This window comes from Eublepharis macularius, chromosome 4, assembly GCF_028583425.1.
Source record: "Eublepharis macularius isolate TG4126 chromosome 4, MPM_Emac_v1.0, whole genome shotgun sequence".
Taxonomy (NCBI): Eukaryota; Metazoa; Chordata; class Lepidosauria; order Squamata; family Eublepharidae; genus Eublepharis; species Eublepharis macularius.
Genome location: NC_072793.1, coordinates 39,633,047 through 39,657,379, shown reverse-complemented (window position 1 = coordinate 39,657,379; position 24,333 = coordinate 39,633,047). Strand labels below are relative to the sequence as shown.

General features: G+C 43.5%; 1 protein-coding gene across 1 annotated transcript in view; it reads left to right on the top strand.

Moving 5' to 3' along the window:
• Positions 1–3,364, top strand: part of LOC129328621 (heparan sulfate glucosamine 3-O-sulfotransferase 3A1-like) — a 91,875-nt gene extending 88,511 nt beyond the window's left edge. Inside the window, exon 2 of the mRNA XM_054977804.1 lies at positions 2,746–3,364. Coding sequence (XP_054833779.1) covers positions 2,746–3,364 — 619 coding nt within the window. The remainder of the gene's footprint in view (positions 1–2,745) is intronic.
• The last annotated feature ends 20,969 nt before the right edge of the window (positions 3,365–24,333 follow it).

Below are 24,333 nucleotides of genomic sequence, written 5' to 3'. Positions count from 1 at the left end.
CCTTAAAGAAATGTGTTGCCCCCCCCTTTAGGATTCTGTATAGCATTTTGTATCATTTTCTGTGTTTGACCTTGTAATCTCTCAATTCTATCGCAATTTCTATGCAGTGTGAAAAAAAGAATTACAAGGTGTTTCTCATTATGAGATGATACATTAGCTATTACCATTTAAATTGGCCCAGTACTTTAAAGAACATATAAGAAGAGCCTTATTGGGTCAGTCAAAGGGTCCATTTAGTTCAGCATCCTTTTTATAGTCGTAGTTCGCTAGAAGCCTTCAAGAAGTCACAAACAGGGCATGAAGGCAATAGCTACACCCTGTGTATTCAGAGTTATAATGCATTTGAACCAGGAGGGTTCTTTTAGTTATCATAGCCAATAGCTGTTAATAGACCTGTCTTCCATTAAATTGTCTAATATACCTGTGTCCTGTGTCCATTACCATATCTTGTGATAGTGAATTTCATAAGTTAATTACATGTAGTGTGAAATTGTACGTACTTTTTCTCTCTCCTGAACCTATTAAATATGAAAATGAATTGATGATACTGAGTTGCTGTAAAAGAGAGAGGGAAAGAGAAAAATGCCTATGGAATGAGGATAATAAAATTGCCTCTCGGGGTTCCAGGGTTGCCAGCCTCCAGGTAGTGGCTGGAGAGCTCCCAGAGTTATAACTGATCTCCAGGTGACAGAGATCAGTTTTCCTGGAGAAAACGGCTGTTTTGGAGGTTGGTCTCCATGGCGTTATATCCCCCTGAGGTCGTTCCACCCCTCAAATCTCTCCCTCCCGAGGTTCCACATCCAAAATCTCCAGGAACCCTATGGGGTGCCTAGATGAAGCTCACCCTCCTGCAAGAACATTTACTATTGCGTAGCTAAGCTTTTGAAAATGAATTAAGAGATGACAGGGAACTTGTTTGAAAAGAATAATTTACCCTAATGAACATGCCAACTGATGGAATGATAAAAAAGACAGAGTATGCTATTGTGATGAGGATAAATATCATTATGACTGGCAGTCAGTAAGGCCCCAAAGAGTAACAGCACAATCCTGAGGTCCATCATGTTGCCGGCGCCTGTGTACCTGTGGCGTCACTCATCTGCTTCCTAAGGACCTTTGTCTGGTCTCTGTTTGGGAGCTGAGCCACCCTATGGGGTAGAGGTGCCTGGTGGATCCCTGGGGTTGCCACGTCCCTGGCAGCCCAGGGTCGGGGACCATCCCTGGGAATGTGCTGCAGGGATACCCACTGGGGAGATAAGGGGTGGGGGAGCTACTGTCATACCCCAGTAATCAAGTAGACATGGAGAGAGTTCTTCTGCACAAACTTTATTAAGCTGCCAAGACTGGGATGGCTGTCTTGCAAGCTTGCACGGGATGTGGACTGTGGCTGCTTATGCAGTGGATGGAACCAGAAGAGCCTTGTCTCATGCATGTATCTGGGGTCTATGGTGTAGCCAAGGGCTGCCTGAGGATCCGCTCCTGGCATCGGGTTGTAAAGGCAGTCATGACGGGATTCCGAGGGGTGCCTTGGCCATGTTCTCGGATGCTTCAGCCAGACAGCGACCTACGTGGAGGGGGAGAAGGGACATATGCACAGAGGGCCTCCAGCTGCAGCGAGGGCTGTTGCACCAACAGGAGATGTCTGGGTTCCAATCCTGTGAGGGAAGGAGTTGAGAGGTGGTGCAGCTGCAGGAATGAGCTCACAGCCATCCCAGCTCAATTCTGTACTCCAAGCCTGGGGCCCAGCCACAGGCAGGCCATGTGGGACTCCAACATGGGCTGCTCTGGGGAACCCCCTCAATGGCAGCAGCAGGCATGATTCCCTGGACTTTGGCAGATGTGGGCCATGCAAGCTTCTGCCCGCATGACAGCCCTCCAGGCCTTGGCCATGGAGCAGCAGAGCTGATGTTGTGGGGTTGCTGCCAGTGAGGGATGGGTAGGATGGGGCGGACCTGTCATGGGGTCATGGGCACCCTGGCTGGAGGTTATGTAGGGTCTCTGGGGGGGGGGGGTGATTGGGCATAATGAATGGGTTTGACTGCTACAGGGGTGCAAGTGGATTGGTCCCCGCGGTAGTTGGCATCCTGTGCTCCACCAGGCCTCTTAGGCGGCAGGATGGGAGAATCAGTTTTTCCCACACAATGGGAGCCTATGACCCATGCCACCTTTTCCAAGGCATACATTTGTTCTGCTCATGGAGGTGTTCTTGTGACTGAAATGGCTCAAGGAGCAAACTAAGTCACATACACCCTAGGCCTGACCCCCCCCCCAACCCACTGGTGCAGGGACTTACACTACAGTTACATTTGCACCTTGCTGCCATGGCCAGGTGCCCACAGAGGACCTGGGCAGAGTGGTGCTGGGCAGCTTCACCATTTTAAGGGGGGATTATGATGATATAAGTCCAGGATAAGCCGTCATAATGCCTAGTCAGCTTCCAGAGTGCTTTCACCCCCCCCCTCAGGATTGCTCTGCCCATTTACTTTAAATACCATAGGTGTCAAACAGCAATTTCAAAAACTCAAGGGCTTGAATGCTGCTAAGATAATTTGAAGTCTTCCATGTTTGTGGGATTCTATATATGAGTCCCACCTCTTCTGTATTTAAAATGTACCTGCTGACAAAAACAGTAAACCAAATTAGGCAAGTCTAAGAAAACCACCTAAAATTAGGCACGGACTACCATATTGTTACAGATCTGCTAATCTTTATCACACACTTTCTCTCCCTTCTATTTTGTTTTAGGGATTTGATGCCAAGGACACTTGATGGGCAGATCACCATGGAGAAAACTCCCAGCTACTTCGTCACTAAGGAAGCACCTGCTCGAATCTCAGCCATGTCAAAGGGCACCAAGCTCATTGTGGTAGTGAGAGACCCCGTTACTAGAGCCATTTCTGACTACACACAGACTCTCTCCAAGAAGCCCGACATCCCCACCTTTGAGAGCCTGGCCTTCAAAAACAGGACTACGGGCCTCATTGACACCTCCTGGAGCGCCATCCAGATTGGCATCTATGCCAAGCACCTGGAAAACTGGCTTCTATATTTCCCAATTGGGCAGATTCTCTTTGTCAGTGGGGAGAGACTAATCAGTGACCCTGCTGGTGAGTTGGGCCGGGTCCAGGACTTCCTGGGTCTCAAACGGATCATCACAGACAAACACTTCTACTTCAACAAGACCAAGGGCTTCCCATGCCTGAAGAAGGCAGAAGGCAGCAGCAAGCCTCATTGCCTGGGCAAAACAAAAGGGCGGACCCACCCCAACATCGACCAGAAGGTGGTCCAGAGGCTACGTGAGTTCTACAGGCCTTTCAACATGAAGTTCTACCAGATGAGTGGGCAGGACTTTGGCTGGGAATGAGGCTGGAAAAATAATTTAAATGAGTAAAAAGGAAAATATATTTTTGTACATATCAATAGAGAAGGGAAATTAATATTTGTGCTGATGTGTGGTGGTTCCAATTACTATTTTCATTTTGGCACACAAATGTCATGGCTTTCTATTTTACTTGCTTTATTGGTCATGGTTTAGAGTATCTACTTTTACAGACCCAGAAGTTTGAATTGAAGACTGCAACAGTGAATTTGATTATTTACCTCAGTGAATCCAAGATGTGGATTCATCATGATAGACAAGATAAACTTTTCCATTTTAAGTTTTTATAGCATAGTTTGAATTCCTCAATCAGTTGATTCTGGGTTCAGTGCCCAGATGTTTACAAACATGATGTGTTGTATCCAGCCAGCTTACCCATTGTTAAAAAGGTAAAACCACTCAGAAGATTATGCTGGAGATCATAAAGAAATGTGAGTTTTATTATTTCCAAATAAAGCTCAGATGTATATTCTCTCTCTAGCTCATATGCATAAAGAACAGTTACATCAGAAAATTTTATATATCTTAGCACTAATTGTTTACAAAATAAAAGATAAAAAACGCTAATACAAACATCTCTTCAGAATTACAGTTTCCAGAAAACAAGGCATCGTACAGGCTTGAGTGACACGTCGGTCAGACCTCACTATAATACAAACACCTCAAATGCTAGAGCCATACTTTTATTATGAGTTCAAAACACTTCTGGGAATTAACACTTCCAAGGCTGAAATCTTAGTTATGGAATGAAAACAAAAGGATGTTTAGAGTTGCCGGAAACTTTCTCTCTTATTATGAGTTCATACTGACCTGCACTGAAGCAAGTTTGCCTTGGTTGTTGTGGGTTTTCCGGGCTGTATTGCCGTGGTCTTGGCATTGTAGTTCCTGACGTTTCGCCAGCAGCTGTGGCTGGCATCTTCAGAGGTGTAGCACCAAAAGATCTCTATCTTTTGGTGCTACACCTCTGAAGATGCCAGCCACAGCTGCTGGCGAAACGTCAGGAACTACAATGCCAAGACCACGGCAATACAGCCCGGAAAGCCACAACAACCATCGTTCTCCGGCCGTGAAAGCCTTCGACAAGTTTGCCTTCTTTGTGCATGTCTTGGTTGAATGAATGCTCAACTCACACATGGTTTTTAAAAAAGGGGTCCCAGAATTTTTTTATAACAGACTTTAAATTTAAAAGCTGGCTGGATTCAACTCGATACTTCTTGATCTCTGTTTGTAAGTAAATGGATGGATTTTTTTGCTTTCCCATGTTCTAAGGTGGGCTTTTGTATCACAAAAAAAGGTCAGGATAGAATCATCATGAGGATACGTCATTGAGTTTCTTGAGGTGTTCTCTATTAAACACTTTGCAAGGTGTGTGGAATTCCAGATCACAAAGTTCTAGAGCAAAGTTCATTCATCTGACACTCCCCCCCCCACACACACACACTGCAGTTAAATAAATACACATAGCATCATCCATGGGCATGTGGCTAGCATAATCAGGAACAGAAAGGTATCTCTTAAGTCTTATGGTAGCATTACCATTGCCTAAGGTATCACAGTAGTTTTCTATAATACTGATCCAAAGTACACCCATGGGATTGGGTCATTAGGCATTTACTGAAGAGTGGCATGCAGCATTGTCCAAACACATGACTCTAACCCTAGATGTTCTGCCAAGAAGATCAAATAGCCAAACTAATTAAGATAAAGTATCTTCACTATAGTTTGAAAGGCTTTATTCTTCCAACCCCCCCCCCCCGACTTACCCACCTGTTGCCTCCTTAAGGCTTTATATTAGCTCAGATTTCTCTATCAGAGCCTAGTGACAGCTGGGCTGAGCTGAAGAGTCATAAGTAAGAAACAAGGAAATGAAGCCCTTCTCCGCCTCACGTAAGCACAAGAGGTTGTAAGGTCACTGCTCACTGCAGTCAACCAATCCACTCAGCCTCCTGTCTCAACTCCGAATGTTCCATCTCTAGCCTTAAGCCCCTTTTTGGCAGGGTCTTGTGCCATAAAACATCTGGGTAAACATTTTATAATCACCCAAACAAAGAAGGGAAAGTAGCTATTAGGTCATTTGAGAATGTAACATTGGACAAAGCTGGCTTGCTCTGTCTCACAGCAGCTCTTCTGTCTCAAGTCCTTCTGAAAGCTTGATTCATCCCAAATACAGAAATCACCTACACAGAAACTCATCTGGCGGTGGCCACAAGAGGAAAAACAACGGCCACAGTTAACTGTGGTTTCCAAGCTCCTTTAAACAGAGGTGTGTGTGGGCCAGCGACGAACCCCTGAAGTTAATGCCAGAGGGCACAAAATACCACGGCACCCTTTGTATGAGAAACCGGCATACTGGCAAGAGTGCAAATTACTAAAATTCTTGGGAGAAAAGCTTTTTTGTTTCAAGATTGTTTTCAAATTGTTTTTTTCAAGATTTTTTGAGATTGTTCAAATTGTTTCGCAATTTCAAAAACAGGAACAGCTTACAGGTCTGCATCATCTTCAGCCAGGCTAACAGGACTGAATATTAGTAAAAATTAAGACCAGTCATTCTTTTACATATTTTCAGTAATCTCCGAGTCTGGAGGGGTGATGGCTGGATCCCAATCAGTTGTACAGCCTTGAAATATATACGTTTCATCTCTTGACTAGCATAGTAGTTAAGTGGTTCAGCTGCATATAAGCACTCGGAAAAAACGGATGGCTGTTTCTGCTGCACAATGGAAACTGACAAGGAACAATGTCCACAGAAACGTTAGCACTCACTGTGCTCAAAGCAACTTTACATGATTAAACAATTTTTACAAAGTGCAAATGCCTCTTATTTCTACAATAATTACATGATATCTTCAAGTACAAATACATAAATAACAGCAGCGCAGTGCAGCAATGGTAACTGCAATACAACTCAGTTCACGTAAAGTTCTTTTACTCATTCAATTAATTTTCCTTCCAGTCATTCCCCAGGTGATAAGGACTCTGGGGTGGGGAGTGAAGACCGCCACGCTCAATCTGGGGCCGGCTACGGACGCAGATTTCGTGCCACCTTCATCAGGAGCGTGCCATCTGTAGTTAACATAACCTTATAAAATTACTATCAACTTCAATATTACTTTTCAACCCCCTTTTCTTTAAAGCTCATGCTTATTTATACTCACTGATATCCCACGGAAAACTATCACCATCATATCTCTCTTTCCACCTGGTTAGTAAATCGCAAATTCTCTTCCACGTGCCTCGCTGCTAACTGCCCCTTGTTTAAATTAGCCAAAGCTGATTGGTATCACTATTACTTAAAGAGACCATGCATTTCAACATACCATTTCCATTCCCTGGATTTCCTTATGACCTCCCATGCCTCAAATCTAACAAGTACCACAATACATTACGTCTCACAGATAACAGTTTAAACATAACTCATTATTCAGTCCCTTGGGTTTTACTGTGTCCAGTTTTTGAATCCAGAATGCTTCCCTGTGGAGAAGCATTGTTTGCCCTGCACCACCACTAGTCCTTTCCACAACTTCCAAGATCATGACTTTAAGGGCATTATCTGGGTGTCCCTGTTCCCTATAATGTTGTGTTAATGGCGCTTCCTGAACATTATTGCGGATCCGTGACATGTGCTCCAATACTCTCACTTTAACTGGTCTTGTTGTACATCCTACATATAATAACCTGCAGGGGCATTCCAACGCATAGATTACCCACTTGGACAGGCAATTAGCAAAATGGTGAACCGTCAACTTATTATCATGAATGTGAAGTTCCCTGCCCACAGCTGTATTGTGGGTATAATAATAACACTGACTATGTTCACTGCTCAGAGTGGGGCACTGATCTTTCTAGAAGAGCAGTATATAATAACCATTATTGAGGAGTATAAATTGTAAAACTTTCATTGTTGAAACGCAAAAGAATTCAGATTTTCAACAATACTCCCAAGGCTTATTTCTGGCCATAATGGGATAAATAGTGAACTTGCAAACTTGTTGCTAAGTAAAATTAAAAGCCACATTGTCAAGGGGCCTGATGAATGAGTTTTGTACCTTTTAAGGCAACTGGTATCATAAATACAAACGGACACCACATTAATTTATATTTTGTGGATTCTCTGGCTCCTATTCAAGAGCATACCTTGTGAAGTTTATTTATTTGAAATAGTTATTCCTTTATCTCTCTCTCTTTTTTACCCAGCATATACTATATAAGGCCTGCCAAGAGAGATATAATGCCTTTTTATTAATAGAAAAAAAATTCTTTTTTCTTACTTTCATAATATTTTATGTTATTTCTTTGCTTTGTAATCCTCTCATTTCCTCACTTTGATGCTATTTCTGTATGAGCTGAACTACTTTTAATTTAATTTAAGGCTGATGAAGCACATATTTTAATAAAGTTTACGGGTACTGAGAGACTGTGTTGTCTTTTTGGCTTTGACACAAAGAGGTGGAGAGATGCATGATGCAAATTGAGGTTATTTCATACATGCCATATTTTAATGAAGTTTTATGACTTTCCTGGTTTTTATATGAGCTGTAAGCATGAAGGCACATTTTAAAGAGAGGGAAGAAATGCTAGATCCTCAAAAGGTGCAAACAGAGCTTACTGATACAAGGAACAGATTAAGGCTCATACCCCGATAACTACATGCAGATGCCAATGAGGGCTAGCCAAAAGAACAGAAGAGGGTTTTGCTAGTATTTTACTAGTCCAAAATGGGTCCTATTAGATAACTAACATTAATCCAAATGCCGTTCAGACTCTGCCAAATGGTGCTTACCAAGGCTCTTCATCTGATCTAGTGAATACAGCGTTGGTTCCTACTGCCTGGCTACTGCCCCTAGCCCCATCTAGTGAAATCCAAAGTTTTCCTGCCCACAATCAAAAGAAATGCATCTCTGTTTAAGATAAAAGAACAGAGTCAGGAAGATCAGGATGGGTAGCCATGTCAGTCTGTCTGTAGAAAAGAGTCCAGTACAACTCTGAAGAAGTGAGCAGTGAGTCACGAACACTCATACCCTCCCACAAATTTTGTTAGTCTTATAGGTGCTGCTGGACTCTTGCTCTTTTCAGAGTCGGAAAGGACACACGTCAGAAATGTGGGGATTGAGAGCCGGGCTTTTTTCTGTATTCTCAGGGGTTGCTTTATTCTTCAGAGAATGATTGGGGGCAGGGAGAGTTTATTTTGCCACCCAATTTTATTGACCTCATTGGTAGCTTTATAAATAATAGCTTCAGAGGTTGTGCACACAGGCTATCTGGGACATTACAGACGAAATTCAATGAGGAATTTAACACTGAAGTGTGTGCCAGCTCTATCTCTTACAACCTGAAAACATTATCTTTTTTTCCTCTAAGGGCAAATCTTGACTAAAATTTAGTAGGGCCATCAAGGGGCCAGATAAAATCTTTTCCAGAGCTGGATCCAGCCCTGAGGCTGTCACTGTTCTATAATATAGTTATGTATAACAGCAACATGTCCACAAATCCAGAGGAAGTAGATGATCACACTTCACTTTGGAAATGTTTCGGTAAGAAACATACCCAGTGGCTTGGCAGAGGAATATCGAATTATCGGTGTGGTCAGGTAAAATGAGGTTTTTATTTATTTTTTACATACGCAAACAGATTAAATCCTATGAAAATACTCTCCTGAACCTCAGAAAGTTCTATTAAATTTCATTCATTTAATATAAATTGCTAAACAGAGACAAGAAAAAAGTCCTTTTCCTTTCTCAGGCTTATAATTTTTCTCTTTTAAGTATTGCTGTCCAGAGTGAAAAGTATGTGTTCAGCATTCTGTCCAAGTAATCTGAATGAAAGCCTTTAGTTGAAAACATAAGCATAAGAAATCCTGATTATGGCTTGGGAATGGTGGGGAACACAATCGGAAACAAGAAGGTTATTTAGGTGTGCAGTTTGGGAACCCCCTGCATTTAGCACATGATTGTATCAATACAAATATTAGAGGATTTTCAGCCTTTGCTATTGTAATCATCAAAGCACTTAACCCAGAATTTAAAATGGGGTATAAAATAGGTATCCCCTCTCCCATGGACATAGGTCTTTGACAAGTCCTTAGAATAAAATCATGTAAATAAACAAGCCACTTTCAGCCTTGGTTCTCTATAGATCGGCAATAATTTAAAACATTAAAGTTCATGATCCTCCTCCTCCCATCACCACACTTAAAGCCTCCTTTCTGAGCTTCCTTTTACCCCTGAAGTGACCATTGTGAGGGGAGATTTGAAGTCAGACACAGCACACCAAAAAGCACACTGTATTGTACAAGTTTTCCCTCCCGTCCCAGGGTCACTTCAGAGAGGAAGAGTGGAGAGACCCCCCTGAGACCCCCCTTTGAACACATGCATGAGCATGCCCATGGTGACTATTTTCATATTTTATATTTTTTGTTTTTGAGGGAAGAGGATTGCAACCTATTGCAATGTATATTGTATATATCACCTTGCTCTTTCTGCATTGTCTACCTTTGTAATCCATGTTTGGCATTATGGTGACCCCCCCCCCCGCCCCCGTTTGCATTGTTTTCCAATTTTGTAATCATAGTTCTATTGCATAGATAGATAGATAGATAGATAGATAGATAGATAGATAGATAGATAGATAGATAGATAGATAGATAGATAGATAGATAGATAGATAGATAGATAGATATCCACCTGAGTATGAGTTATAAATGAAGTAAATAAATATTTTAAGGAGTGAGACAGCATACCAACACAATAAATCTTGTCCCTGCATAGATTTCAAAATCCCTCCCCCTCCATGATTTCTTGCAGGGGCTCAGATTTGTCTTATATTTGCCACCATTTGCAGACTGAAACAGGCCCTTTTTCGTCACCATGAAGACGACTTTCTTTAGGGGAAAGAAATATCAGGCGCTTCCCAGAGCAAGAGGAACAGCTTGGGGTGGTCTGATCCAGAGAAATAATAGTAGGCACTGGCGGGGCATTTGCCATAGTTTCTAACTTGCAAGCTGTCAGAAGGAGGGGCAGGGAGAGACTACAGTTAAGGATGCCATGTCTCAGAGCCAGCTACAAGTGATGCCTTACACAGGTTGGACAGCTTGGCTCTCCGTTACAGCTGCAAGACCAGGATGCCTACATTTCCCATCAAAACTTGAGGGAAGCTGACAAGTGTCCAACCTGTGTCAGGCGTCACTTGTAGCTTGGCTCTCAGTATGTCACTTTAAGAGCTCGGACACGGTGAGAAGCAACAGCAGCATCCTCTACTCCCCGCTGCTGATTTCTCCTACCATCTTCTCTTTGCTGTGAAGTACAGCGAGCTTGCTATGGCAGGCAGGCAGGAAGTCTAGAAGAGTAGATGGTTAGAGCAGCAGACCAGGAAATATTATCACTGCTTACCGCTGGTGCTTATCTGTCTCCCAACTGCTTAAACAGAGGGAAACTTTGAGGTTGGGAACTGCCACCTGACCACCCCCCCCCCCCAGTTGCTACTGGAATGCAGGGCCCTCAATGTGCACAAGTATGATATGGGTCCTAAAAAGGTAAAAGTAGTCCCCTGTGCAAGCACCGAGTCATAACTGACCCTGGGGGGCTGTCGCATCATGACATTTTCTTGGCAGACTTTTTTACAGAGTGGTTTGCCATTGCCTTCCCCAGTCATCTACACTTTACCCCCAGGAAACTGGATACTCATTTTACTGACCTTGGAAGGATGGAAGGCTGAGTCAACCTTGAGCTGGCTACCTGAACCCAGCTTCCGCTGGGATCAAACTCAGGTTGTGAGCAGAGCTTGGGCTGCAGTACTGCCGCTTACCACTCTGTGCCACAGGGCTCTTGGATACGGGTCCTACTTCTGGCCATAAACCACTTCTAAGTACACACATACACACTCAGAATTCTTCCTCCTGCTCAACAGTCCTTCTGGCCAAAGCTCCAGGAAACTAACTCCTTTAGGCAATTCACATTTTTCAACCTCTGCAAAATTATGTTTTGCATGAAATAGAATGACTCCCCCTGCCTTTCTTATTAAAGTGGAGGGGGAGATATGTAAGAACCCCAAACTGCCTCACAAAAATTCTGAGCCTTATAATCCTTGAATTACTCATCTACCTTTTTATTTCCTTCCAATTTGCTATCATAAACCCCATCTGTTTCCCTTGGCAGCATCCTTGCAAAATAAAAACACAGCACTGTGGTGCCCGTGGCTTCTGGTTCCAAAGCCAGGATCTTAGATGAGAAAGAAGATGGGGGCATATTAAAGAAGTTAAGATTATGGAAAGTATATTTGATGAGGTCAGTAAAATCTTACAGAAGGAACTGCTCTCTGAGTAATGACTACTTTGTGAGGGTTGGGGAATTATCTGCTTGCTGAAAAAAAGCCGGGGGAGTTCAGCCACAGATATTTATGCTTAGGAAATGTTTGTAACCCAGCTTTGGTGAGACACAAACAGGTCAGGGGACGATCATTTTCCTATTGGGACTAAGTCATTACAAGACTTAATAGCACCATGCAAGGATTAATGACAAGGCATGGCAAAGAAGTGAACTGATCTTCTTAGGCTGGGGCTGAGACACAAACAGATTGCTGCTATTCCACTTTTACTGAGGATTATGGCATTAAATAATTGGAAACAAGGTGATGTAGACACTTGTAAAAAAACTGTATGCGACCTTCATCTCAGATTTATTTATTATTGACTGATTTGCTTAATCCATTTATACTCTGCTTTTACCGCTACTTCACACCCACAATAGGGTCCCAGTGGCTTAAATCATTCTCCGCTCCTTCAATTGTTTGGTGCCAGTTTGGTGTAGTGGTTAAGAGCTCGGGATTCTAATCTGGAGAGCCGAGTTTGATTCCTCACTCCTCCACTTGAAGCCAGCTGGGTGACCTTGGGTCAGTCACAGCTTCTAGGAGCTCTCTCAGCCCCGCCCACCTCACAGGGTGTTTGTTGTGGGGATTATAATGGCATACTTCGTAAACTGCTCTGAGTGGGCATTAAGTTGTCCTGAAGGGTGGTATATAAATCAAATGTTATTGTTATTGTTGTTATTATTATTATTATTTTAGATTCCTCTCCCCCCCCCCCACCCAATTTCTCCTTAGACAAGACTGGTACGTTTTTTTTGCTCCTCTTTGTTCTTCCATACAACCATTTGTACTGTTTCAAATGAAGGGCCTACATTCACAATTACTTAAAGGCAAGGCAGGCCACAGGAAAGAGAGCTACATGGTCCCTCCCCTTGACTTCAGATGATGGCAACACAGTTCTAGGCAGCATCCAGCTTGGGAAGAACCTGTTTTCTAAAAGGCCTGGTGACAGCATTTTTAGACTGCCAAAAGTAAAAAACCGTGACTAGATGATTGAGCACCTGCTTTGCATGCAGAAAGTGCTAAGATCAACCCCCAGTATCTCCAGTTAAAAGGATCAGATAGTAGATGATAGGGATGACCTCTACCTGCAGCCCTGGATAGTCGCTGACAGGCAGAATAGACAATAATGACCGATAGTCCGATGGTCTGATTCATTACAAAGCAACTACATGTGTTCATGTGTTTCAGCAGATGCATACCACTGGCTAGGCAAAGGCTGAAGAGCATAGTAGCTAAAAAGGCCAGGCTTTTTTTCCTGTAAAGCAGCCTTAAGAGGTGTTACTCAAATTGCTATACATGTGGAGGCCCTGTGACAAGCAAAAGCATCCCCTTGCTGGCCTAAAACAAATGTGTGTACAGTGGGGTATTCAAAACAGTATTTTAGGATCTTTGTGTATACCAAGGTCAAGATCCAGCCCAGAACTCAGTATAGCTAGGAGGAAATAAGCACCCATTAAAATGAAAAGGGGTTTTCTTGAGATCACATAAGTCATATTAAACAACTGTAACAAGAAATATGTGTGTGTGAGAGAGATTGCAAAGGCGCAAACCAAAAGCCTTTTCCTTACAGCTACCTGTCTAAAAGGGAAAACAAAACGGGGGAGTGTGGAAATCCTGTAGAGTCCTGATGTGAAGTGCAGAAGAGTGGAATGCAGAGACAGAGGCCAGCTTATGTCTCCAAGGAACATGTCTCTCTCTCTACACGAGACATCTTACACGGGGATGCTCAAGTGTAGGGAGACGCAATGTTAGCCAGGCAGCATAGTTTAAAAAGACACAGCTGAAGGCTCTGTCAATTTCACTTCTCTACAGGAGTGCAGTTTAAAAAGACATAGCCAGTGGAGATGGCTCTTCAGAGGGTTTGTTAATTTCATTTTCCCCTCCAGGAAGGCTCTGTCAATTTCAACCCCCCTTCAGAGAGGAGAAGATGAAATTAACAAACACTTTGAGGAGCCATCTCCCTTGTCTCTCTTTTAAACTGCTGTCCTGTAGAGAGGTGAAATTGGCTGAGCCTTCAGCTGTCTTTTTAAACTGTGCTTCCCAGCTAACATTGCGTCTCCCTACACTTGAGTGCCCCCATGTAAGATGTCTCATGTAGAGAGACTCTGCCACACGGGCAATAGCTAGAAAAACTGCTGCCAAGTATTGGGGATTCATAAGCGATATTTATGGTCCAGATGTTCATGATCTGGAATGTGCTGGTCACAAGGTGGGGCAATGATAAGTAAACAAAAGAGCAGGAAGTGACAGATGACTGTCTCTGGGAGGATGATGAGTCTATGATAAAGTTGATCACCTGCTAGATATTGCCTTGCATTAAGGCTATCAGAAAACCTAATTCTGGAAAAGCACTAAAGTGGGGAGGAAGCCGATATTGAAAAGGGGAGTTTTCTTGGTTTGCTTAATTTTTTTTAAAAAAGCTTCACGGAGGAGGTTTGGAGAAACACAGTCCTCAAGGGGTCGTGGTGGTGAACAACAAGATTACAGAGAGGGCAGGAATGTTCCTGTACAGTCACTAAGTTAAGGGGAGGAACTAGATGGGGCAGCTGTTGCTCATTGTCTTGGGCACTGGGTTGTTCATTAGGATCAGATTATTCAGGAAGGAGGCTCCAAATTCCTTGGAGAGAATGGCCCTCCAATTTAATCAGCCTGAGGTGGGCTCTAGGGAAGAGTGGCTCTGCATTCCATTGCTGCTTAACTCACCACCTTATGATTGGCATGGCTCATGGCCACTGTTATTAGCTTAACATTAGCAGGACGCAGAGTCTGTTTTCTAGTCCTAAGCCCATGTTACAACCAAAGTGGAGGCCCAAGGAAGGGTCTGGGGGCTACAGAGGAACAGGAAACAGTGATGCCAAGAGAGTTGTATACATACCAGCATTCATGCATCATGATGTTTTTACAACCTTGGACAGAACAAGTAACTTGCCAAATGAAACCAGCCATGTATGGTGGCCCATATGGGACTCAGATTTTCAGTTTGGACTCGTTGCAGGGACTGAACAAAACAGAGGGAATGTCAAGCTTGTGGTAGACCACAACGCAAGGGCTGCAATGAGATTTGTGAGTTATAAATTGTGCAGGCCTAACTTAAACCCACCGAGCTTTAGCAGAAACAGTACAAGCCGTGTAACCTTCATTAGAAGCTGTTGTGGACTGTGTCCCATATCTGACTGGAAAAGGAAGGGGAAGCAGTGAGGTGTTAAATAGTTTGAGTTGTGAATGTAGAATGGTTATAAAAGACAGGGTGGTATATATCAAGTTTGAAATACAACTATACCTCAAACCTTATATATGAGCTAAAAATCAGCCTAGAATATACAGTCCAGAGATGCATATTCTGTCAGCACTTAGCATAGCGTTGGCACTGAATAATAAAACAGTGAATAACAAAAATAGCAGCAGGAGCTGTGTAGTGAAGGGAGATTTCTGCAAAGAATCCGGAGAAGTGGGAGAATTAATCACTCCTACCAGTTCCAAATTCTTTCTCTTTAGCTATATTTTCAGGGCCTGGTTATGTACTGGTGTTGGGGAAAGGAACTCATGTAGGAAATACTTGCCACTTCAGGAGCTCCACTACAAACTGATTTGCAGTGTCTGACCCTAAGCAAAGCAGAAACATGATATCATGGCAACTGGGGCAAGAAGGTGGGATCGCTGCATAATCGAGCTGTATACATACAACACGGAGGGCAGGATTATAAAGATCTCCACTACCCCTTTCAAATCACTTTGATGCATATTCAGGAAACCCCCTCAGAAAAAAAATGGGGACCTGGTATCTGCCATTCCCCAACCCCCTCTGGTGATTCAGGGAGACATTCTCCAGGCTCTTTAGTCTCGGTGCTTAGACTCACTCCGCCCTGAAATGTGCCGACATGGAACAGCAGTGTCAGAAGGCCATGAATAAAAGCTTTCATCGGCTGTCACTTCCCATTACTGTGGGCATGACATGGAAATGCACTTGCAGTGGCCTTGGTGGTTTGGGAATTCGATCAGGGCCCTACAAAGGGACTCTCCCATTGCCTTCCAGGGAACAAAGTAATTGGCTGTCATCCCCCCCCCTTTTTGCTCCATTGATCTTTTCAAATTTAACCAATCATATTGGCTCATGAGAGGTCAAGCTTACTGGTTGTGCTTCCTTTGTCAGACTGCTCAGAGAGTTTTACTGAGGAGGCTGGTAGAAGTCTTCATGAACCTCAAGTATCTAGGGTAGCAGCACAGAACAGGATCCCAAAAGACTCTATGGGACCTCATAGGCTGAGCATTACTACAAGTTTCAACACAGAAGATGCTGGGAAATCAAGTTCTTGGTATGAACAAGGAAAATCCTCTGAGACTTGCTGTCAAGGTCACCGTAACCTTTTATCCCAGGAGCTCTTTGCTGTTTTTCAACACACCAGCTGTCCATCGAGATGCCAACAGTGACTCACTGATGACCACCTTATTGCCGTCAGTGCTTAGAAGGATCTGTGAGTTCTTTTAAAACAAACATCACTTGCCTGGTTAGTTTACTTCCATCCTGCTTGAAATGCACCAGCCTCTTACATACAATAGTTTCCATTAATTACAAGATCAGTAGCGGCCAGCAGCTGCCTTTGTAATGTAGCAATAAAGCGTAGAGGTAGGGGAACAAAAGGTAAATTAAATGCTGAAATATTTTTTAAAATATCTGTGAGTTCATAGCCACCAATCCTACACTATAAATTATCAGACAACAGGTTGGGAAGCTTCCAGATCTGAACGTCATCATCCAAATTAAAATGTCTTGTCAAAAAACGAAGCCTGCTTATTCTCCCCTGCAAAGTAACCCCAAGAGAATGCCCCCTGCCCCAGTCAGGCTAGAGAATCAATGGACAAGGATAGAGTAGAGCACACCCAACCACCAATTCTCCCTGAAAATGTCCCCTCTTAGCATCATTTTCTCATAGTATGTAGGTCCATCTTCAACCAAAAGTTATTTACAAAGAAAGAGCTTTGTGGCATCTTGTGGCTAAGAACTATATTGTGGGGTAAGCCTTTCATGGACCATATATTATTTCATTAGATGCATCACATTTTTGCTGTTAAGATGAACACAGATATCCCTCTGGAACTAGTACAACATGAAGGCTGTAGCCAAGAAACTGCTTTGGGCACCCCGAGAATAGTTTTCAGGGCAGGAAAATCGATAACAGTTTCTGAAGTTTATGATCATTCACAGTTGTGTTCTCCAACCATATATAGGCAGAATGAATCAGTCTTCTGCATTCTCACACCAAAAATCTCATTTCAATATTAGTGTTTATCGTGAGGAAACGGGAAGTCTGGGCAGGCGTTGCTTCTTATGCAAGGATGACAAAAAGGTACCTGCTGAAAAACTCTTTTACAGTCATTAAAAGATCAGTCTTTTGAGTGGTCATTTAGCTTACAGGAAAAAATTCGGGTGGACCATTGCCTTGGAGGCCCAGCGACAGGCACAAGCATGCAGAATTAAGGCCCGGTAGATGTAGCACCGCAGGGACAGCTTGGCTCAGACCCTTTGGTAGCAATAATGGTTGGTGCCAGCTCCCTAGTTGCCTCCTCCTATAATGCTACTGCTAGGCAGTGATACATAAGGAGTCAACGGATGAGCCAACGTCCATCACTGAGTGGAGTGGCCTCTGCAGTGCACTGTAGATGCTGTTCAGTTTGGTTTTCTCCTGGGCTGATTTAACTTCCCAGAATCCCAGTCTGCCATTGACTGTCCTCCTTTATATTCCCCCACCCTCCGAGGTTCAGGATTGCAATCACATACAGTTTGGCCTTGGACATACTCAAGGGAATGGTCAAAATGACATCACCAAGTTCCTATCAAAATCATCTTTCAGTGATAATCGCTACATTTTTGAGACAGAGCCATTGTAACTATTCTGTGCAATGTTCATTTTGTTAGGCCCCTTGAGCATATCTGTGGAAAGGCGGGGATTTATATTCAACCAATGAATAAACCAAATGATAAACCTGTAAACTATGAGGTTTCAACCACAGCTTCCATTTTCCAGCTCAAAATTTTCTCCTTGCTGAAAGTTTGCAAGAGTATTAATAGGCAGAAGAATAATACAAATTGCAAGGGTGTTTATGGAAAATATATTAGACAGCTGCCTCTCACGCACATACACACACACACATCTGTGCCTGTGAGACAAGTGATCCTAAATAAATAATAACACATTTTAGAAAACTGGATGCAACGTTGCTATTTTGCATCATAAATAAAAGGGAAGCCTTTTGTGTGCTCATTCTATTCCTACAACCGTTAACAAAAAAAACAGCTCCTTTGAGTACATCCACCAAGAGCGTCACTACTTCAGCTGCCTGCCTCGGTGGATATATCTCTGCAGCAAAATGCACCTTGCTAATGAGGAGAAGAGAAAAGAACCAAAATAAACAACGTTGCCTTGAACTGTTCCTCTCCAAAGTTCATGGACCTCTCCCAGGAAAAACAAATGTTTCTGGCACGAGAGAATTACCTCGACTATTTGTGGTGGGCTAAGGATGCTTCACTCACATGTTAAAATATCGTACTGTGTTCTGATTTGAAAAATACCTGTATGTGCGTTATCAAACTGTAACGTATCAAAGGAAAACATAGGCTCACACCCCCCCCTTCTTCCCTTGGCATTGATGGCATCTTTGTACACTACAACAAACGCTGCATTTCTGGACATAAGTGTGGTTTTGTTGTAAAAATAATACAGATGGGCTAAACACTGTGTGATGGAACTAAAAAAAGTAAAACAAGGGTTACAGTGGTATGAAGAAACAAAAACAAGCCTTAAGTTTTTCTGCCTGTTATTCTATAGACGTTACTGCTTTGCCACTCCAGCCGGAAGGAAGAGACAGACACAGGCTTGGAATTAAAGGGCCGTTTATTAAATGACCATAACATAAACAAGGCAAGGGCCAACTAAGCGGTACAGGTCAAGCCCTGGGGTCAACTCCGGACCTCCGCCTTGACCTGTCTGGGCGAGCCCCACGCCCCCGGGTGTAGGCCATCCTTTGAATGGCTGCAACCCGGGCTGCCAGGCCATGGATCCCCATTGAAGCACCTATTACGCCCCAGCCGCAAAGCATGAGGGTAGGCCTTGTATTGAGGATCCCCGCAGGTTTCTGCCAGCGTATGGTAGCCGCAACCAGGCATACCGCCCTTAATGGCAGCCCTGTCCCCACTCACGGGGAAGTGCCACAGGGTGCTCACCAGCCCGCACCCTATTCCCAAAATCTCCTGCCAATGACAGAACAAACCCCTACGGCACCACCGCAAATACCTCACACACTGCCATTAGTGCAAGGTAGGCGAAAAAACCTTCCTTTCCCGTGGCCAATCTGGGAAAAAAGGTAAAAATTCCTACCCGGCTCTGGAACAGCAGCCAGCTAGTCCTGCACTAAAACAGGGAGAGGTGGGTGGGCCGAGCTCTTGCAAAACTGCGGCCAGGGGAAGACGGAGCCGCTGAAAAACGGCCCTTGGCTCCGCCCCCTGGCCAATGCCCGGATGCCCGGGAAGGAAGGGAGCCTGCCTCCTTTCCTCCGGGCGGGGCGGCAAACGGAGACTCCCTGCCGAGGCTGTGAGCAGCCGCAGGGTGAGTCTTCTTCTGTACATCAGTGTTACACCAGAATTTCTCAAAGCAAATCCAAAGTTTGGAGGAGAGTGTTGAGGTGTATTCAGTCAGCTCCCAGATGCAATAGCCTGGGTGAAAAGTGGGCCTGTCATTTGAACTTCATACGGCTTCAACAGCAAATACCAAAGTAACATTGTTGTGTCTGCAACAACTGGATCTGTCCTCAGGTGGTGTAAACACCAGGCCTCAGCATAAAATGCATTAGGAGGTTTGAATCCAAGAATCATTCATTCCTTTTACACCTGATGGATATCCATTTCCTTGAAGTCTGTAGCCCTCAAAAACATACAAATGCAGGCACATAAGCTCTTCCGCATAGCTGGGCCCAGATTTTGCATGATTCCTATATGTTTGGAAGAATCTACATGCCTATGCTTGTGTGTATATTGGGGCTCACATTCATCTGAACAAGTGGATGTTAGAGTGTGGCCAGCAGGTACAATCCTGCTCCTTGCTGATTGCATTTAGTGAACATATGGACAAACCAAAAAGGCACGTGTGTGTGTGTGTGTGTGTGTGTGAGAGAGAGAGAGACAGAGAGACAGAGAGAGGGTTAAGCACTGACCTCGATGGCCCAGTCTATCTGGATCTCGTCAGATGTCAAAAGCTAAGCAAGGTCAGCCCTGGTTACTACTTGGATGGGAGACCATCAAGGAAGACCAGGGTCGATAGGCAGAGGTAGGCAATGGCAAACCATCTCTGTTAGTCTCTTGCCTTGAAAATCTCAGCAGGTGTTGGCTATGACTTGATGGCACTTTATGCACATGCACAGAGGTTAAACGAAAGGACAAGGTCAAGCCATTCTGCCCAGCTTGCTACCTTCTTGAGTTTAGAATACAATCTATGAAAAAGTTGGCCCATCTCACTTGATTTGCACATAGACAAAGATACTGACATAGACATATAAAATTAGGACCTCTGCAATCATGGTGGGAGGCAAGCAAGTTTCTCCAGTTCCCATAAGCCATAAGCACCTCCAACTTCACAAAACAAAGGAACAATATACAGCCATTGCCTTTGCAGACTGTGGTATGTTTCTGTGCATTGTCGGTTCCAGGAGAGTGGCATTAAGAGGAAACTAAGCCACTAATTGCATTATTGTGGCCATCTTCCGATTGATCAAAGGCTAGAAATGTGCATGATTCTGTTTCTTACCATTTTAGATCTCAGAACTTTGTGAGGGTTGCAAAGGCTTTAAGTCTGCATCCTTAATCTTCCCAGTAAGCCAGATCTTTGGCTATTATCTGTACTTCACCAGCTGCTTCTCTGCAGCTATTCTTTTGTTCTTCTAAATAAAACCTCAAATATGTAAACTAAAGGCTTGTACAGATAATATCGGAAATGTGGAAATTTTCTTATCCTCTTCTTGTTGCTTATAAAGAACACAATTACTCCCTCCTCTCCTTTCTGGCACAAAAGGTTGTGAGGTTTTGTTTTTTCTGCACACTATAGTCATAGTTTGCACACCACCGTTTTTGCACACCATGGTCAATCATACAGGTAACAATAGGGTCTTGCTGACTATAGCATGCAAAAACCTCCACAGTCTTGATGCTTTGTGGTATTTAGCAACCCTGTATCATAGCAGAACCAAGTGTAAAAAATTGCTGGGTTTACTTCTTTTAAAAATGCCTGTTCCTCTGGATATATTCTGTCCCCCAAAGGAAAAGCAGTGATGAGACCAATAGTATTGGTCGTATTACACACATCAGTTAAAGCCAATTTTTAAAAGGCAACTAGCATTTGGAAAAACCCGTTTTTGGAGGTATTTCATTCATAGCAGTAAGCAACTTGATGGCACATAACACACACAGCGTTTGGAAAGACACTGTAGTTGATATTTTGGAGCCCTACAGTTTACCATTAGTAGTAGCCATCACGAATGAGAGTAATGAAAATAACATTTTGGTACTTTATTTCCTGCACAGAATTGCTGGTCCTTCCCCTCCCTGCCCCCCACCCCTACCCCCACTTGCCCTGCTAGGGAGTGGTTGAATACTGCCCATGTTGAAGGTTATGCAGCTATGTAACTTTTTTTAAAGTTATTTTTTAACATGGTACAAGAGGATCACTTCTCCAAAAGATTTAAAAAGAAAAAGTGGGATTTCTTTCCTTGCTTCATATCAATGTCCCATTACTCCATAAAACTTTTCTTATTTGTGTTTCCCATTTTGCTCACTACAGCACACAAATTTCTGTATTAATGTTGTTGTTGTTGTTGTTGTTGTTGTTAATAATAATAATAATAATAATAAAATGAATTTTTCCCAACACAGGGCTCTCCCTACTGCAAGCAAGGATTTCTCCCTTCTCCTGTGTTCCGTTATACTTGTGCCACATCACTTCTGCAGGATTTTAGTGCCATCAAATGCTAGGAGGAAAGTTGCTCTTCATTCTTTGAAAAAAACATTGCTTCGTATAAACACTCGTAAAGAGATTTCTGAGAGACCCTGGCCTGATAACACAGAGAGACGTGTGAACGGTAAGACAGTGATCCCTGTAAACAGTAAAGTGGCCTAATGTTACTGTTCAAAGGGGTGAGGAATTTGGGAACCTAGACCAGCTGAGAAAGATCTGCTATTTGCCCAGCCCTTCTTTCAAGGTACTCTGGAAAGCCCAGAGGTTGCCAAAGTTGTGAGCTAAGGGCTGTTGGCTCTTAGCCTGTGGCCGTGTTCAGCTGTATAGACTCTAAAGAATTTCTGGGTTAGCAGCTGTGGAGAACGATTGGATCATGACATCCATTTTTGGATAGACTTCTAAAAACCTTTCCATTGCCTAAGTTGAGGTGATGTAGTGGGGTGGTCTCTCTATCTGTCTCTCTCTCCATCTGTCTGTTCATGTAAACTGATTTGTCTGCATATTGAGGAGATAGGTGGTATAAAAGTTTATATCTAAACACAGGAAAATGACTAGTTGCATGTATGCTTATCCTTGTAAATGGTTTATTACTTGTTTGGGCTTCAGCTGCTGCCTTGGATGCCATGTATAGAATGAAGCAGGGGCGGTATCCAAACAATACTCAAGAAGGGGTTTTCTTGGGGCCCTTCACTTTTCGATAGTTTTTCCAAACTTGGCAACCAAAAAGCTAACTTGGCTGTTGCATTGCAGCAGCTGGACAAGAAATGGAACGCACTGCCAGGACTCTCCTTCAACTAACAGGAGAATCAACCACTCGCGCACTTTCTTTTTTGGATGCTGTCATCTTTTACAAAACTAGAGGCCAGCAGGAGGGACTCAGTACTAGAGATGGGCACGATCGGCATTACGATTTGAAAAAAACTCCGATAATGGTGTTCGCGCCATCGGGACCCAGCTGATCGGTGCTGTCCACGGCAACCGATCCAGCGGTCGGGGGCTTGCTTGTTCTGGGCTTGATTGGATCGATTGGTTTCTGTTCGGGATTGCAGACACTCATGCGCCAGCAATCTATTCCCCTGGCAACGGAGCCAGGGGAATGCCTGAGCTGTGTTTGCCCTCCTTCTGTCGCCCTGGAAATGCGAATGGAAGCCCAGCTTTCCTTGATCAGCAGGGCTTCCTTCCAACCACGGAGCAGCCAGCAATGCATCACCATTTGGGAGAAGAGAAGGTAGGGAGGGGGAAGGGGGTGTTCTGTAGCCATGGGCACTCCAAATGTTTTTTGCTTTTTTAAAAAACGGGGCTTTGTAGGAGGAATGGCTGTTTTTCTGTCTGTCACTCTCTGTTTTTAACCTGCTTTTAAAACACTGTATTTTGTGGGGAAACCTCATTCACAGCTCTGTGTGTGTGTTTAAAAGGGAGTGGGTAAAAGCTGGATCCAGATGATTTTAAACGGATCCTCATGAATTCATATGATTTTTATATTGAAACAAAACAAAAAGGCTGTCATATTATAGATCATGTCCTAGTCTACAGACAGCAACAAAACAATCATGCATCCACTAATCCGTGGCGCTGCCACGGCACAAAAACATGCTAAAAAAGCACGGATCCGCATGGATCCTCTTGATTTTTAAGTGGGGCCACCCGAAATCCACCACACAATCAGAGACCATGTCTGTTGCCACAAATTGGACCAAAAAATTCAGCCATCCACTACTTCGTGGAACTGCCACGGCGCAAAAATACGGTTCAAAAGCACGGATCCGTATGGAGCCTCTAGGTTTTTACATGAGACCACCCAAAATCCACCATACAATCCCAGATCATGTCCATTGCCACAAAAAGGGCAAAAAAATCAGTTATCCACCTCTTCGTGGCACTCCCACAGTGCAAAAACATGGTCTAAAAGCATGAATCCTCATGGATCCTCGTGATTTTTATGTAGGGCCACCCAAAATCAACCATACAATTCCAGATCATGTCCATTGCCACAAATGGGACCAAAAAAATCATTCATCCACTGCTTTGTGGCAGTGCCATGGCACAAAAACATGGTTCAAAAGCACGGATCCTCATGGATCCTCTTGATTTTTACATGGGGTCACCCAAAATCCAGTATACTGTCCCAGATCATGTCCAATGCCACAAACAGGACCAAATGATCTAAAATATGACAGCTGTTTTGTTTTGTTTCAGTGTAAAAATCATATGAATTCATGAGGATCCGTGTCTCAGATTCGTGTTTTTTCACCGTGGCAGCACCAAATATTTTTGGATCTGTGTTTTTTATATTTCAGTCTGTGGACCTGGCTGTGATATGTGATTTGATGTTTCATTTGTGTTTTTCCTATTTAAAAAACCATAGGATCCGTGAGGATCCGTGTGGATCCTGGTTTTACTTTCTTCCTTTTTAAAATATGCTTTTGGAAGACTGGCTGCTTGCTTTTAAAATCAGGTGGGGAGGAATGGAGGATCCTATCCCTGCTTTTTTTAAAAAACTGGCTGAAACATGTTGACAGGGTGTCTCTCTCTATTTGGAGAGGCAGGTTAAAAACTCCCCCCCCTCTGCTCTAAGTGTGTGTGTGCGTGTGTGCG